A 13,963-nucleotide genomic window follows, 5' to 3' on the forward strand; every position below is an offset into this window, starting at 1 on the left:
ATAAGAACTTTTACTCACGTCTTCAACTAATCCTGCTGCACTGTGTAAAACAGGAGTTGGGCTCTGTCTTTCATAATGTCGGAGCTTTTCATGAATCTGAAAAAAAAGATTACTCAGGGATATTTCTACAGAGAGATACAAAACTTTCTGAATATACCTACACTGGAATATTTTTATATTTAAGGAACATATTTATCTGAGATGTGTCAGAAAAACAGCCACTCTTAGGGTTATTGTTATTTTGTGTAGGAGTCTTTTAGTTTTCTTTTTGCTCATGGTAATTTCAGACAGCCAGAAAAACTGTAAAGACTTTAGGAGCATAAGGGGAAAAATGGAAGCCATTTCACACTACCTTTTAGCTATGGGGTACTTTATCTTAATTTTAGCAAGAAGAGCAGAAAAGTTTATTTCTGAGCAAAATATGCTGATTGTCAAATATTATTAATGTTTGTTCTTAAACACACATATGCTTTGGTCAGTACAGAATTCCTAAAAAAAGTTTGGCAAAATAAGTGGTTAATAAATCATGGGAACAGAGAAAAAGTAAACTGTAAGGAGAATGTACATAAATAAATATAAACTTTTACCTTCATCAGGTAGCTGAGACTCCTTTCACTGAAGACATCCCTAAGGAATCCCATTTCCTCTTTATGATTTGAATCCGGTCTTAGCTGAGATGTCAGAAGGGCCAAAGTTTCATGCAAGCCTAAATTTAGATTGAGGACAGAACAAAAACCATTGTACACAGCATTTCTCATGGGAACTTTAGTGCAGACTTCACAGTCACTACATTTACTTGGCTACCACTTTGGTGATCATCAAGTTTGCAGAGAGACTCGTGTTTATCTTGTGTTTATCCACCACTCAGTTTGCAACACTCCATAAGTGGCAAACACAGCATCATATTAAGGCAACAAAGCAATATATATATATTTTTAAAAATTATCTTTCACATTTCCCTGTTCATGTTTATTACACTTTGTTTCCAGAACTCTTTGTTTCCCTCTCCCAAACTTTGAAATTTTTAGGTCCACAGCAGACTCTCAAAATGACTGAATGACCTTTTTTTGTTGCACAGGTAGAAGCTCTGCTTCCCCAGCAGCTTTGCTGCCAAATGTTATCCTGCCCCTGCTCCCTCTGAGGCACACATGAGGAGCCAGGTCTGACCAGACAGGAAAGGATAGGTGTAGATTTCCATTGTTAAATCAAAGCTTGTGGCTGGTTTTCTAACAAGTGTTTAAATCACCAGTATCCAAATTTTGCAGTACACGGGGCCAGACAAATGCCAGATTTCTCCTGGTGAATCATGTCTGGGAAGACAAGACCAAAACAAAACATGAAAATAAAAAAGAAGACTAAAAAAGGGAAGTGGGTTCAAATCTGTTCTTGTGGCTATTCTCTCCATGAACCTTAGAGTGGATTTGGATCCAGAAGACTCAAACTCATTTCTGCTTTAACACTAAGCTAATTAACTTAATTAAATTAATTAACACTAATCATTTAGTATGTAGACTTCCCCCTGGGCAGCATAATGGAGAAGCTGGTTAAGTAGCCTTGAACAAAGTCACTTATTTTAAGTTAAAAGCAAGAACATCAACAAAGTTTACCAACCCCTGTTTAGAAAATATTAAGAAATTACACAGCAAGCAGCAGATTCATATGGGCTGATCTTTAATAAATATGTGTACAAGGCACTGTTACACTGAGAGGTCCAGCTCTGCCTACAGGAGCCTATCAGAATATTTCAGGTGTATCAGAATATTTCAGGTGTATCAGAATACTTCAGGTGCATCAGAACATATTCAGGTGTATCAGAATATATTCGGGTCTATCAGAATATATTCAGGTCTATCAGAATATATTCAGGTGCTTTAGGGTTCTTAGGAAACTATTTCCTGACAAACATTATCAACTTTTCCCTTTTACACTCCACCTTCCTTCTTGTAGATAATTGCTAAAAAACTCCAGTTGAATTATCTTAATTCCATTACATTTTACTCCAATTTGAATTGATTTTACGTGTGAAACACCTATGGTAAGGTTTCAGTCAGTGTTCTGTTGAAAGCGTGCAGTTGAGTTACCTGAGTCCTCTGAAAGCACTGGCATGGCTCTGTTCTTACTCTCAGAGACAAATGTTCAACTTAATCCAACAGGACTGGTTCTTCTTTTTGATTCAGAGGCAGTCCTGAAATGAGCAAACACAACACCTAAGCTCAAGCATGCAAGAAAAATGTCAGGCACGTAAAAATAGCAAATTTTCAAGTTTTCAGTTTAACCTGAATCAAGCAGAGCTCTGCAGTTATTCTGCTATGCAAGTAACAAAATGAGAAATATTAGGTTATGTAATAACCATATTGTATCTTGGATAAAGCTGAGGCTAATGACAGTATCTGTCAGGACAGATAATTTTAACAGGTCTAAATTACCATCTGAAATAACAAGAGATGTTTAATGCACTGGAAAATATCATATGCAGCAACAGAGCATGCAGGAAGATGCCACATCACAAGATGTTCTGGGGCTTCCTAAAAGCAATCTCAAAGGAATGTACACGCCCTGGGATTCTGAGGAACACCATGCCACAGCTACATGAAGATCATTAAAGCTGGCAGGGCTGTCTCTCTAATTATTTCTCTTGCAGATTTCTCTTGTCACTGAGAACAAATTATTCCAGAGCAACTTTTTAAAAAAAATTTAAGAAAAAAGCAAAACTGAATCTATGCTTATAATTGCCAGTCCAAGATGAAATACTGTGTTTCAGGGCACTTACAATCTTGTTCATGCTTATAAAATTAATTGGACTAATATTTGCATAAAAATAAACTTCTGTAACAGCACACATATTCCAGCTCTTTACTGAATACAAAAAAAGGGTGCTCCTTGTGTTTTTATTTGTAGGTAAGTCTCTGATATTTTGATTGCATGAAACAAGTTTGATGGTCTTCCAAGTCAAATTTTCTTGACTAGCTGCCTGAAAATACCACAGTACTGCATGGCAAATTAGCATTTACTTATTTAGAATTTTCTAGATTCCTGACTTTCTCTACAACACAGTGAAATACTAAGCTCAATGGTCACCTGTGTTTTACACCCTGTATTTTCTACCACTACAATTAATTAACCCATCTGGGCATCAAAACATAACTGGAATTCTCTAAGTAAATGAACTGAGTGTTGAAATTTCACTCTAATCCATGGGTTGTACTCCAGCGCATTATATATACTATAACTTTATTTATTATATACTTTTATTACTTATTATATACTTTTATACTATACTTTATACTTATTATATACTCTTATTACCTATTGCTTAGAAGAAATAAACATTTCACTCACAAACACAAACTTCATGCCAAAAGAAATTTATGGGCAATTCATTCAACTGCTTTGGTTCCTTGACAATGGCATTTCATTTGACACATAGTTAAATCTTCTCAAATTATTAAGAAAGAGAACTTTAATTGCATGTTTCATCTTTGCAACAATGTGTGCTTCCTACATGTGAAAAAGGCATATTGGGTGTGTGGCTCTACGCAGATATTTACTATATGTAATATGCTAGGTAGAAAAGTTATGCAATATTAACATTTTAAATAATGTAGTAAATGTAGTTTTTAACATTGAATCTAAGTAAGAATTGTGTGTAAGGTATTGTCCTTAGCTCAAGAGCAAAGAGAAGATAACCCAGAGGTTTCTACACAGAGAGAACAATTACAACAAGCCAGACTAAAAACCCCTCTTGGATGTTTCAGAGGGAAAGATACATATCTCCTTGAAACCACCCTGACCACTCCAGACCATGCATATCTCCTTGAATCTACCCTGGTCAAGCGAGACCATTGTATATCTCCTTGAATCCACAAAGCCACCTGGTTAAGCCAGACTCCAAGACGCCAGGGGTTTTGCAAAAGGCTCTTGGCAAACGGGCTTTTCTTAGATAAAGTATGCATAATCATCAAAGTTTGTCCTCAAAAATAGAGATGCTTCTCTCTAACGGGGCCCTTCTTTCTCGCAGCTTTTGTCTGAGAGGAGAGGGGACGGTAGACCCGGGCTACCTTTCTTTGCTCTTATTGCCTCATTATTTGTCCTGTCTCTGAAAACTTTTTAAACTTTTATTATTGTATTAATTTTTTTGTAACCAATTTTTATTCTTTATTAAATTTTCATAAATTTCAAAAAGCGAGTTATTGGCATATATCACAATTTTGGTAGCAGAGTACGGTTAAAATACCCCACTGTGGGTGCTGTGAGAGGATTAGAGACCAGGAAGACGCGTCCCGCCTGCATTAGGCGGCCTCGGCTCTGGTCCTCGCTAAGTACCCCAGAAAGGGGTAAGATCCAAGGACAAAAGGAGACAATAAGGCAAAGAGAAGGGAAAGAATTCCCTAAAAACCGCGGTAACCAGCTCCTAACATCAAAGTGTGCACGAAGAATAAAGACCCAAGGACAACGGAGTGGTAAGAATTGCTGGGATTGGGGGTGGCAGCGTTTGGCGCGGAACGGGGGCTGAAAGTGTGTGACTGAGAGGCGGGCTGGGGTAACACCCAGACCTTCCAAGCGAGAGCGGAGTCCCCTACGCTGCGGTTCCGTTGTCCCGCGAGGGAGGCGGCCAGCACCGGGACGAAAGTGAATGGTAAAAAGGAGTGAAAGAAACCCCCCCGGGAAGAAGTGTGTGAAAAGGGGACCCTAAAAGCTTTTGCTGGGTTGAGGAAAATTATTCCAAGAACACCCAGGTTATTTTAATAATCGGCTGGGTTGAAGAAATATTCCAAGAACACCCAGAATTTAGCTGGGTTGAGGAAAATTCTGAGAGCACCCAGGGTTGATAACCAGCTGGATTGGAGAGAAATTCTGAGACATCCAGGGTTATGTTAAATTCTGCAGAATCTATGAAATAAACCCAAGACATCTGGGGTTGGGAAGAGAAATCCCAACATTGCCAGATTGAAGGTTTGTGAAATACATTATCTGGCCAGGGACTCTTTAAAGAGTGTAAAAGTTGTGTAAAAAAAAAAAGGTACCTTGTTGTTGTCATGATTGTTGGTTGTGTGTGAGAATAAGTGGAAAATAGGGTGGAGTGAATGTGGATGAATGAAAGTATAGAAAGTGTAGATTTTTATTTTAAACTTTATTATAGTTCCTCAGAGAAAGTAAACTGTATTAAGAAATAGTGTGAGAGAAAGGAAAAAGTAGCTTTTGTGGGGGTAAAGGGAAGTTGAACAGAGACAAGGGGGGTTGGAGTAGAGAGAATATTGAAAAATGGGACAGAAATCCAGTAAAGAGAAGATAGGGAAGAAAAGAAAAAGTAAAAAACCATCCACAGAAATTCCTCCAGACAGTCCACTGGGAATCATGTTAAATAATTGGGAAAAAAACCCTTGTACAAGGACAAAGGATAAAATAAAGATGATACAATTCTGTATGCTAGAATGGCCAAGAGAGAAAATAAGATCTGATCACGTTTATTGGCCTAGATATGGTTCCTTCGAAAAATGGATTTGTCAGGCTTTAAATGAATTTATAAATTCAAAGGAACAGAGTGATTTAGAAGAAAGAAATTATGCGGCCTGTTGGACTGGAGATTATAGGAGAATCAAGATTTTTAAAGTAGCAGAAACCCCTGGAAAAAAGCAAGGGAGGAAAACAGGGAAAGGGAAGGAAGGGGAACAGGAAAAAGGGGAACAGGAGAAAAAGAGAGAAAAGGAATGGGACCCTCTGCAGTTTCTACCCCCTCCTTTTCAAAGCACGCCTGCATTGCCAGAGTCAGGACCCAGCGGGAGGTCTCCCTCGGCCCCAGTGTCGGAGTTCGTCCCTGCCCCCGCGTACACCACGGGTCCCGGCTTGTCGTGTGGTCTCGCCCCGGTTCCCGTCCCGGGCGTGGGTCCGCTTGGGGCGGCAGCCCCGGTGGCACCGGGCCCCCTCCCCCGCCCGCCCCCAGTAGTGGCTCCCTGTCTGCCTGGGGCAGCAGGAGCGGGCTTTCTGACCCCTTCCTCCATAGTTGTAGGTCCGCACGCCTTTTCGCCCGCCGCAGTGGCGGCGGCGGGAGGTCTCCCCTCCCTTTCTCCGCCGGTGGCGGCGGCGGGTTCGCCCGCGGCGGCGGCGGCGGGGGAGGCTTTCCCTTCCCTTTCTCCGCCAGTAATTGCAGCAGACCCTCTCCCGCTCGCGGAGGCCGCCCGTTTCTTGCCCCTTTCCCCCGCAACCCCAGGTCCCCAAGCTTTTCCGCCAGCCGCAGGAATAGTATCGCCAGAAACGGCGGCAGCAGCGGCCCGACCCTTGCACGCCTCTCCTGTGGCTATGAGATCGCCAGCCCTCCCGTCCGCCGCGGTGATGGCGCCGCAGGCATCTGCGGCTCCTGGCCCTCCTGGGACGGCGAGTCCCTCGCTGCCAGCGTGTGGCGGGTCTCCGCCGGTCCCGTCTCCGAGGACCGTGGCGACGACCCCGGCCCCGGCGATGCCGGGCGCTGCTGCCGCGGCCCCGTTTGTGCCGGAGACGGCAGGCCCAGCCGCCATGGGCCGCGTGGGCAGCCCAGCCACATGGAGTAGACAGGAAATGACTTCTCCTTCGGAAATTCCGGTGGCAGACCCCGCCCATGCCCCTCCTTTGGAGGACTCAAACTCTATAGTTACTTGGGAGGACCAAAATTCTATGCTGAGTCCTCCAGGAATTCCACTTCCTGTTAGGGGAATCGTCTCTATGGAAACCGCTGCCGCTACGGTTAAAAAGAGTTCTTTGTCTCTGCCAGATGCCCCTTACAAAAATACTAGAAATGCAGTTAGGAAGCAACTTTCTCCTGATTATTACTCACCACATGAAAACAAAACTAAAGAAAAGGAATGGGAAAAAGAAATTGGGCTATTTCCCCTAAGAGAGGTACCCATGGGAGGGGGAGGAACGGGTTTCGTGAATGCTCCCCTGACCTCCTCTGAGGTCAGGAGTTTTAAAAAGGAAATAAGAGGGATTCTGGAAGACCCCATAGGCACAGCTGAACAGCTTGACCAGTTCCTGGGACCAAATATCTATACTTGGGAGGAACTGCAATCCATAATTAATATATTATTTTCTCATGAGGAAAGGGAGATGATTAGAGCAGCAGGAGTAAAAATATGGAATAGAGAGCATCCCCAGGGACCCTCTGGAGAAGACATAATGCCGACAGAACCTCCAGAATGGGGTCAGAATAATGAGGAAGGGAGGAAATGTATGAATGATTATCGCAATACCATAATCAAGGGGATAAAAGAGGCAGCCCCTCGAGGAGTAAATGCTAAAAAGGCTTTTGAAATACAACAGGGAAAAGAAGAAACCCCAACTGAATGGTTAGATCGACTTAGGAGAAATATAAAACAATATTCTGGAATAGATCCTGAAACTGAAGTGGGAAAAGCTTTATTGAGAGTAAATTTTGTTACAAATGCTTGGCCAGATATTAGAAAAAAATTAGAGAAGATTGAGGATTGGCATGGAAAACCCTTAGATGATTTATTGAAGGAAGCTCAAAAAGTCTATGTTCGAAGGGATGAAGAACAAACTAAGCTACAGGCAAAAATTATGGCAGTTACTATGAGGGGAAGCAATTTCCAGAAAAATCAGAGATACACAGGCACTGCTTCTAAATATGATGGTCATAAAGACAGGAGAATGGAAAAAAATCAAAACCCAACACCAACAAAGCCACAGAGGCATTCCAAAAATGTCTGTTTTTTCTGTCAAGGTGAAGGGCATTATAGAAGGGACTGCCCTAAACGGGCAAAAGATCTGAAAATCTTCAAAGAGATGAATACAGAAAGTGACTAGGGAAGTCTCAGGCTCTATTTTTTAGGGGACAAATACCATCTAGAGCCTGTGATAACCCTAAAAGTGGGTCCCCAAGGAGAGGAAGTGAAATTTGTAGCAGACACTGGTGCAGAAAAAACTTGTCTCATAGATATTCCCAAAGGTTATAAAGTAAGTAAAGAGACTGTAAAGGTAGTAGGTGCAAAAGGAGAAAGTTTTTCTGCTCCAGTCATCAAAAATGTATTAATAGAGGGAGAAACTAGATTTTGGGTAGGAGATGTTTTGCTGGTCCCGGGGGCAGGCAGTAATTTATTGGGACGAGACTTCCAAATAAAATTAGGAATAGGAGTTATACCAGAAAATGGGAAGATGACAGCTAAAATACTGAAACTAGAACAGGAGGATGAAAAGAAAATTAAAAAGGAGGTATGGGCTGCTGAAGGAAATAGAGGAGGGTTGAATATTGACCCCATAAAAGTTAAAATTGAAAGAGAAGATTGTCCCATACGGGTGCGTCAGTATCCTATCTCATTAGAGGGACGGGAAGGGTTGAAGCCAGTAATAGAAGGACTGATAAGGGATGGTACACTAGAACCCTGTATGTCTCCTCATAATACCCCCATTCTTCCAGTAAAGAAACCTGATGGGAGTTACAGACTGGTACAAGACTTAAGGGAGGTGAACAAGAGAACTCGGACCAGATATCCAGTAGTTCCCAACCCGTATACTCTCCTAAGTAAGGTCCCTCCCCAGCATCAGTGGTTTAGTGTAGTGGATCTTAAAGACGCCTTTTGGGCTTGCCCATTAGCCGAGGAGAGCCGAGATATCTTTGCCTTTGAATGGGAGAACCCACAAACCGGGAGAAAGCAGCAATTAAGATGGACAAAATTGCCGCAGGGTTTTACTGAATCTCCAAACTTATTTGGACAAGCTTTAGAAACCATATTACAAACTTTCCCCACTCCCTCTGGGATACAAGTTATCCAATATGTAGATGATCTCTTGCTATCAGGAGAAGTAAAAGCTGAAGTCAGAGAGGCTACTATAAAGCTTTTAAATTTTCTTGGAGAAAAAGGATTGAGAGTATCAAAAAGGAAATTACAATTTGTGGAACCAGAGGTAAAATATCTTGGACACTTAATAAGTAAGGGCAACCGGAAGCTCAGCCCAGAAAGGATTGCAGGAATATTATCCCTTCCCTCTCCCTCTTCCAAAAGGGAAATCAGAAAACTACTCGGCTTATTGGGATATTGTAGATTATGGATTGAAGGATACACACAGGCAGTAAAATTTTTATACAAAAAGTTGACAGAGGGAGATGATATAAGATGGAACAAGGAAGATGAGGATAAATTAGGAAAACTGAAGTCAAAACTGGCTTCAATCCCAGCATTAAGTTTACCCTCACTATCAAAACCCTTCTATTTATATGTGAATACAGAAAAGGGAGTGGCTCATGGAGTTCTAGCTCAGGAGTGGGGAGGAGTAAAGAAACCAGTGGCTTATCTATCAAAAATGTTGGATCCAGTGAGCCATGGCTGGCCAGTGTGTATTCAAGCTATAGCAGCTACTGCAATCCTAGTTGAAGAAAGCCGTAAACTGACTTTTGGAGGTAAACTAATTGTGTGCACACCTCATGCAGTTCGAAATGTGTTAAACCAAAAGGCTGAAAAATGGTTGACAGACTCTCGGATGCTAAAATATGAGGCGATCTTGATAGACAGTGATGATTTGACATTAGAAGTAAATAAAAGCCTGAACCCAGCTCAATTTTTATATGGGGAACCAACAGATAACTTAATACATGATTGTCTAGAAATTATCCAATACCAGACAAAGATTCGAGAAGACCTTGAGGACCAAGCCCTTTTAGAAGGGGAAATAATTTATGTGGATGGTTCTTCCAGATGCCTACAAGGAAAAAGAATGTCCGGATATGCAGTAGTTGATGGGAAAAACATGCAAACTATTGAAAAAGGGAAATTACCCTCAAACTGGTCAGCTCAAACCTGTGAATTATATGCTCTAAAAAGGGCACTAGAACACTTAGCACATAAAAAGGGTACAGTTTACACTGACAGCATGTATTGCTTCGGAGTAGTACATACCTTTGGAAAAATTTGGGAAGAAAGAGGATTGCTTAATTCAAGAGGAAAAGGATTAGTACATGAAGGGCTCATTTTAGAGGTCTTAGAAGCATTAAAATTACCTGAAGAGATAGCTGTAGTACATATTAGAGGTCACCAAAAGGGAGTAACTCCAGAAGTAAGGGGAAATAATTTGGCAGACCAAGAAGCAAAGGACGCAGCAGAGAATGGAGTGGAAAGAGTAATGTTAATATTAACTACAAACGAGGAGGAATTAGAAATTCCAAAATTCAGTGAAACTGAGGAAAAAGAGTTAAAGGAGATAGGAGGTGAACAAGATGAATCAGGGAAATGGAAACTTCCTGATGGAAGGCAATTACTCAATAAAATACTTACTAGAAGGATATTAGAAGACATGCATCAAAAAACTCACTGGGGTACCCAGGCTTTGTGTGATCATTTCTTAAGAAACTATGGGTGCATTGGGATTTATGGGGTAGCAAAAAGGGTAACTGAAAAATGTATAACTTGTCAAAGGATAAATAAGAAAGTAATGAGGAAAACCACCCGGGGAGGTCGGGAATTAGCCCTTAGACCATTTCAAAGTATCCAAGTAGATTTTACAGAACTTCCTCAAGTTCAGCGATGGAAATATATATTAGTAATAACAGACCATTTAACTCATTGGGTGGAGGCAGTTCCCACTGCCAAGGCTACTGCTAATGTGGTAAGTAAAACCCTTTTGGAACAAATTATTCCAAGATATGGGATGGTTAATAGAATAGATTCAGACAGAGGAACACACTTTACATCAAAAGTGTTACAACAATTAATTCAAGCCTTGGGGATAAAATGGGAATTACACACCCCATGGCACCCACAAAGTTCGGGCAGAGTAGAGAGGATGAACCAAACTTTAAAAAGAACTTTAACCAAATTAATAGTTGAAACCCGAATGTCATGGGTACAATGCTTGCCTTTAGCATTACTGAGAATTCGAACACAACCCAGATCAGATCTGGGAGTGTCACCTTATGAAATGATGTTTGGGTTACCTTTTCTGACCACTAAACATGAAAATGCTACTTATGAAGTAGGGGAAAGGAGTGTTAAGGGATATATTAACACAATTGCAAAAACCCTTGAGAATTTAAGACTAAAAGGAATAATCCCTCAAACCACCCCTTTAGACTTTAAAATCCATAATATTCATCCAGGGGAGTGGGTATTAGTAAAAACATGGAAAGAACAATCTTTAACTCCACAATGGGAAGGTCCTTTTCAGGTATTGCTGACGACCGAGGCGGCGGTCCGGACCAGAGAACGAGGGTGGATCCACGCCAGCAGAATCAAAGGACCTGTGGAAAAGCCTAAGGAGTGGACAATATCATCGGAACCGGGTGAAACGAAATTAACCCTAAAACGGAAATGAGAGGTGATGAACTGGGGAGATCCGCATGATCCAGGAAACATACACAGGATCACACCAGACTGGGAAGCTAGACCGAGTTTGCACCAGTGGTTTCAAATACCACCTGGGAAAACTTTGAGACACCTCCGGTACCCTCCCTGGGGAGGAATACTTCCACCACAGACAGGAGGATCGGGATTGTTTCGGACAGAAAACCCCTGTGTTTTTGCCTTAGCCTGTGATTTATATAAAGAGGAGGGGGAATTACCTCATACATTGCCAAGCCAAATACCCTGTTTGATTCACCCAAATACTGGACATGCTGGTTGGTGTAAATGTAAGTGTTTGAGCTGTGGGAAAAAATTGGTACTGTAGTTCACACAAACGACGCTCTCGTTGCATGAAGTGTAGAGTGTCACCTGAGCCCCCTATCCAAGCAGAACTTGAAGCTACTGAAATAATAACTTGGTTGTGTGGTTGGGAATTATTAGTGCCTGTTGAATGGGAGATAGCTGAGGAAGAGTGGGAGACCACGGTCAAGAAGTGTCAAAAACGATTTGCCTGGAAATTAGCTAAGAGAAAGTGACAATAGAGGAGAGGGCAAGACCAGATTGGCCTCTGTAATCGCCACCGAGAAGATCACATACACCTGCTGTGGGCTGCAACCCCATAGGCATGGGAGGTGGGAGTATAAGCCATACTGGACCTCTGCTGGTTCTGTCACTCATTTTCTGGCTCTTCCCTTTTGGGATGCCGACCAGGCCATGCTACAGGTGTTACCAAAAACTGTATATGGAAAGACACCGAGGCTCCTTCTTTATTTCTCACACTCATATCAACAGTCACTGTTATAACCCTTCCAAATTGGGAAACTGCATACACAATGGGAAAAAGTACTGGATGGCGGAAAATGTGAGGGGAAGTGAATGTGCAAAAGGGGAGAAATGGATGTGTTTCACCCACATTACTGGGAGTAAAACAAAGGATTTGGTAAAGGAGGAATTGATAAGCAAAAAAGCTAGGCCTGCACCACCACCAAAGCCTGTACCAATCTCGCTGGATGGTTTGTATAAGAAATTGGAACAACAACTAGAGAAAGAAATAGATATTTCACGGATGGGTAAAAATCTGTTTGTGGAATTGGGAGAAAGAATAAGTAAGGAACTCAACGTAACCAATTGTTGGGTCTGTGGAGGGGCTTTGATGTCAGAAGAATGGCCATGGAAAGGCAGCAGCTTAGGCCCAATCGAGCTCCTTAAGTGGAACCAAACAAGTATAAAGGGAGAAAATCGGCCAGGGGGATAGATTTTAAGTTCAGTAGTCATAGGGGAGGAATGTCTTTGGCGTGAAGGAAAAAAGTTCCTCCGTGAAGTAGGAAAAACTCCCTGTAAAAGATACAAGGTTAGTAATGGAACCTCTGTATGGTGGATCCCAGAAGAACCTACCATGTACTGGACCCAGAAAAAAGAAAAAAACGGAAATTGTGAATATAATAATAAAATCAGGCTTTTTCAATGTAATGATACAGGAAAGAATCCTTATGTTGGCATCCCAGAGATTTCTAAATTTTGGGAGAATATGGATGAGCAAAAATTGGACTATTGGAAAGCTCCAGACGGTTTGTTCTGGATATGTGGGAAAAGGGCGTATCCAAAACTCCCTCCCAAGTGGAAAGGGAGCTGTACTCTGGGTGTCATACAACCAGGATTTTTTCTTTTGCCCGGACCTGAAGGGGATCACTTAGGGATACCAGTTTATGAGGATCTAAAAAGAAGCAAGAGAGATGTAATTGGAGGATTCCAAAAATGGGGAGAGGATGAGTGGCCCCCTGCACGCATACTGGAAACATACGGACCAGCCACCTGGGCACAGGACGGGAGTTGGGGATATCGAACTCCCATTTATATGTTAAACCGTATCATAAGGCTTCAAGCAGTCGTAGAGATAATAACAAACAAAACTGGTAGGGCAATGGAATTAATATCCAGGCAACAAACTCAAATCAGAGCCGCTGTGTACCAAAACAGGTTAGCACTGGATTACCTATTAGCTGAAGAAGGGGGCGTTTGTGGAAAATTCAATACATCAGATTGTTGTTTAAAAATAGATGATAATGGAGAAGCTGTCCTGGATATAGTCAATGATATCAGAAAAATCGCCCATGTACCAGTCCAGAAGTGGGAATCCATGCTAAGTACCAGCTGGTGGGATAATGTGCTAGGAATAGAATGGTGGAAGAAACTAGGTTTTTTCCTCTTATGTGCTACAGCTGGTTTAATATTCCTCCCTTGTTTGATCCCTTGTTTTATCAGATTAATCACTAGTGTAGTTCAAGGTATGCAATTAGTGACCTTGGATCAAAAGATGGATACAACAAAAACGGTACAAAAGATAATGGTATTAAGGAAACAAAACAGAGTAGCAGACCCCCTCCAGGAAGCCAGACTGATTTATGAAGAAAATGAACATAGAAGGGATGCAAGAGAGCAGTAAATATCGCTCGAGCCAATTTTATTATAAAAAGAAAGAGGAGGGATTGTGAAAAAGGCATATTGGGTGTGTGGCTCTACGCAGATATTTACTATATGTAATATGCTAGGTAGAAAAGTTATGCAATATTAACATTTTAAATAATGTAGTAAATGTAGTTTTTAACATTGAATCTAAGTAAGAATTGTGTGTAAGGTAT

General features: G+C 41.6%; 1 protein-coding gene across 1 annotated transcript in view; it reads right to left on the reverse strand.

The window, feature by feature from the left end:
* The window catches only part of MPP3 (MAGUK p55 scaffold protein 3), a 33,938-nt gene that overhangs the window by 17,745 nt on the left and 2,230 nt on the right, over positions 1-13,963 (reverse strand). The window contains exons 2-4 of the mRNA XM_063404032.1: positions 2,082-2,185; positions 588-706; positions 19-96 (exon numbers count right to left, since the gene is read on the reverse strand). Coding sequence (XP_063260102.1) covers positions 19-96; positions 588-706; positions 2,082-2,106 — 222 coding nt within the window. The 5' untranslated portion in view covers positions 2,107-2,185. The remainder of the gene's footprint in view (positions 1-18; positions 97-587; positions 707-2,081; positions 2,186-13,963) is intronic.

This window comes from Prinia subflava, chromosome 8, assembly GCF_021018805.1.
Source record: "Prinia subflava isolate CZ2003 ecotype Zambia chromosome 8, Cam_Psub_1.2, whole genome shotgun sequence".
NCBI lineage: Eukaryota > Metazoa > Chordata > Aves > Passeriformes > Cisticolidae > Prinia > Prinia subflava.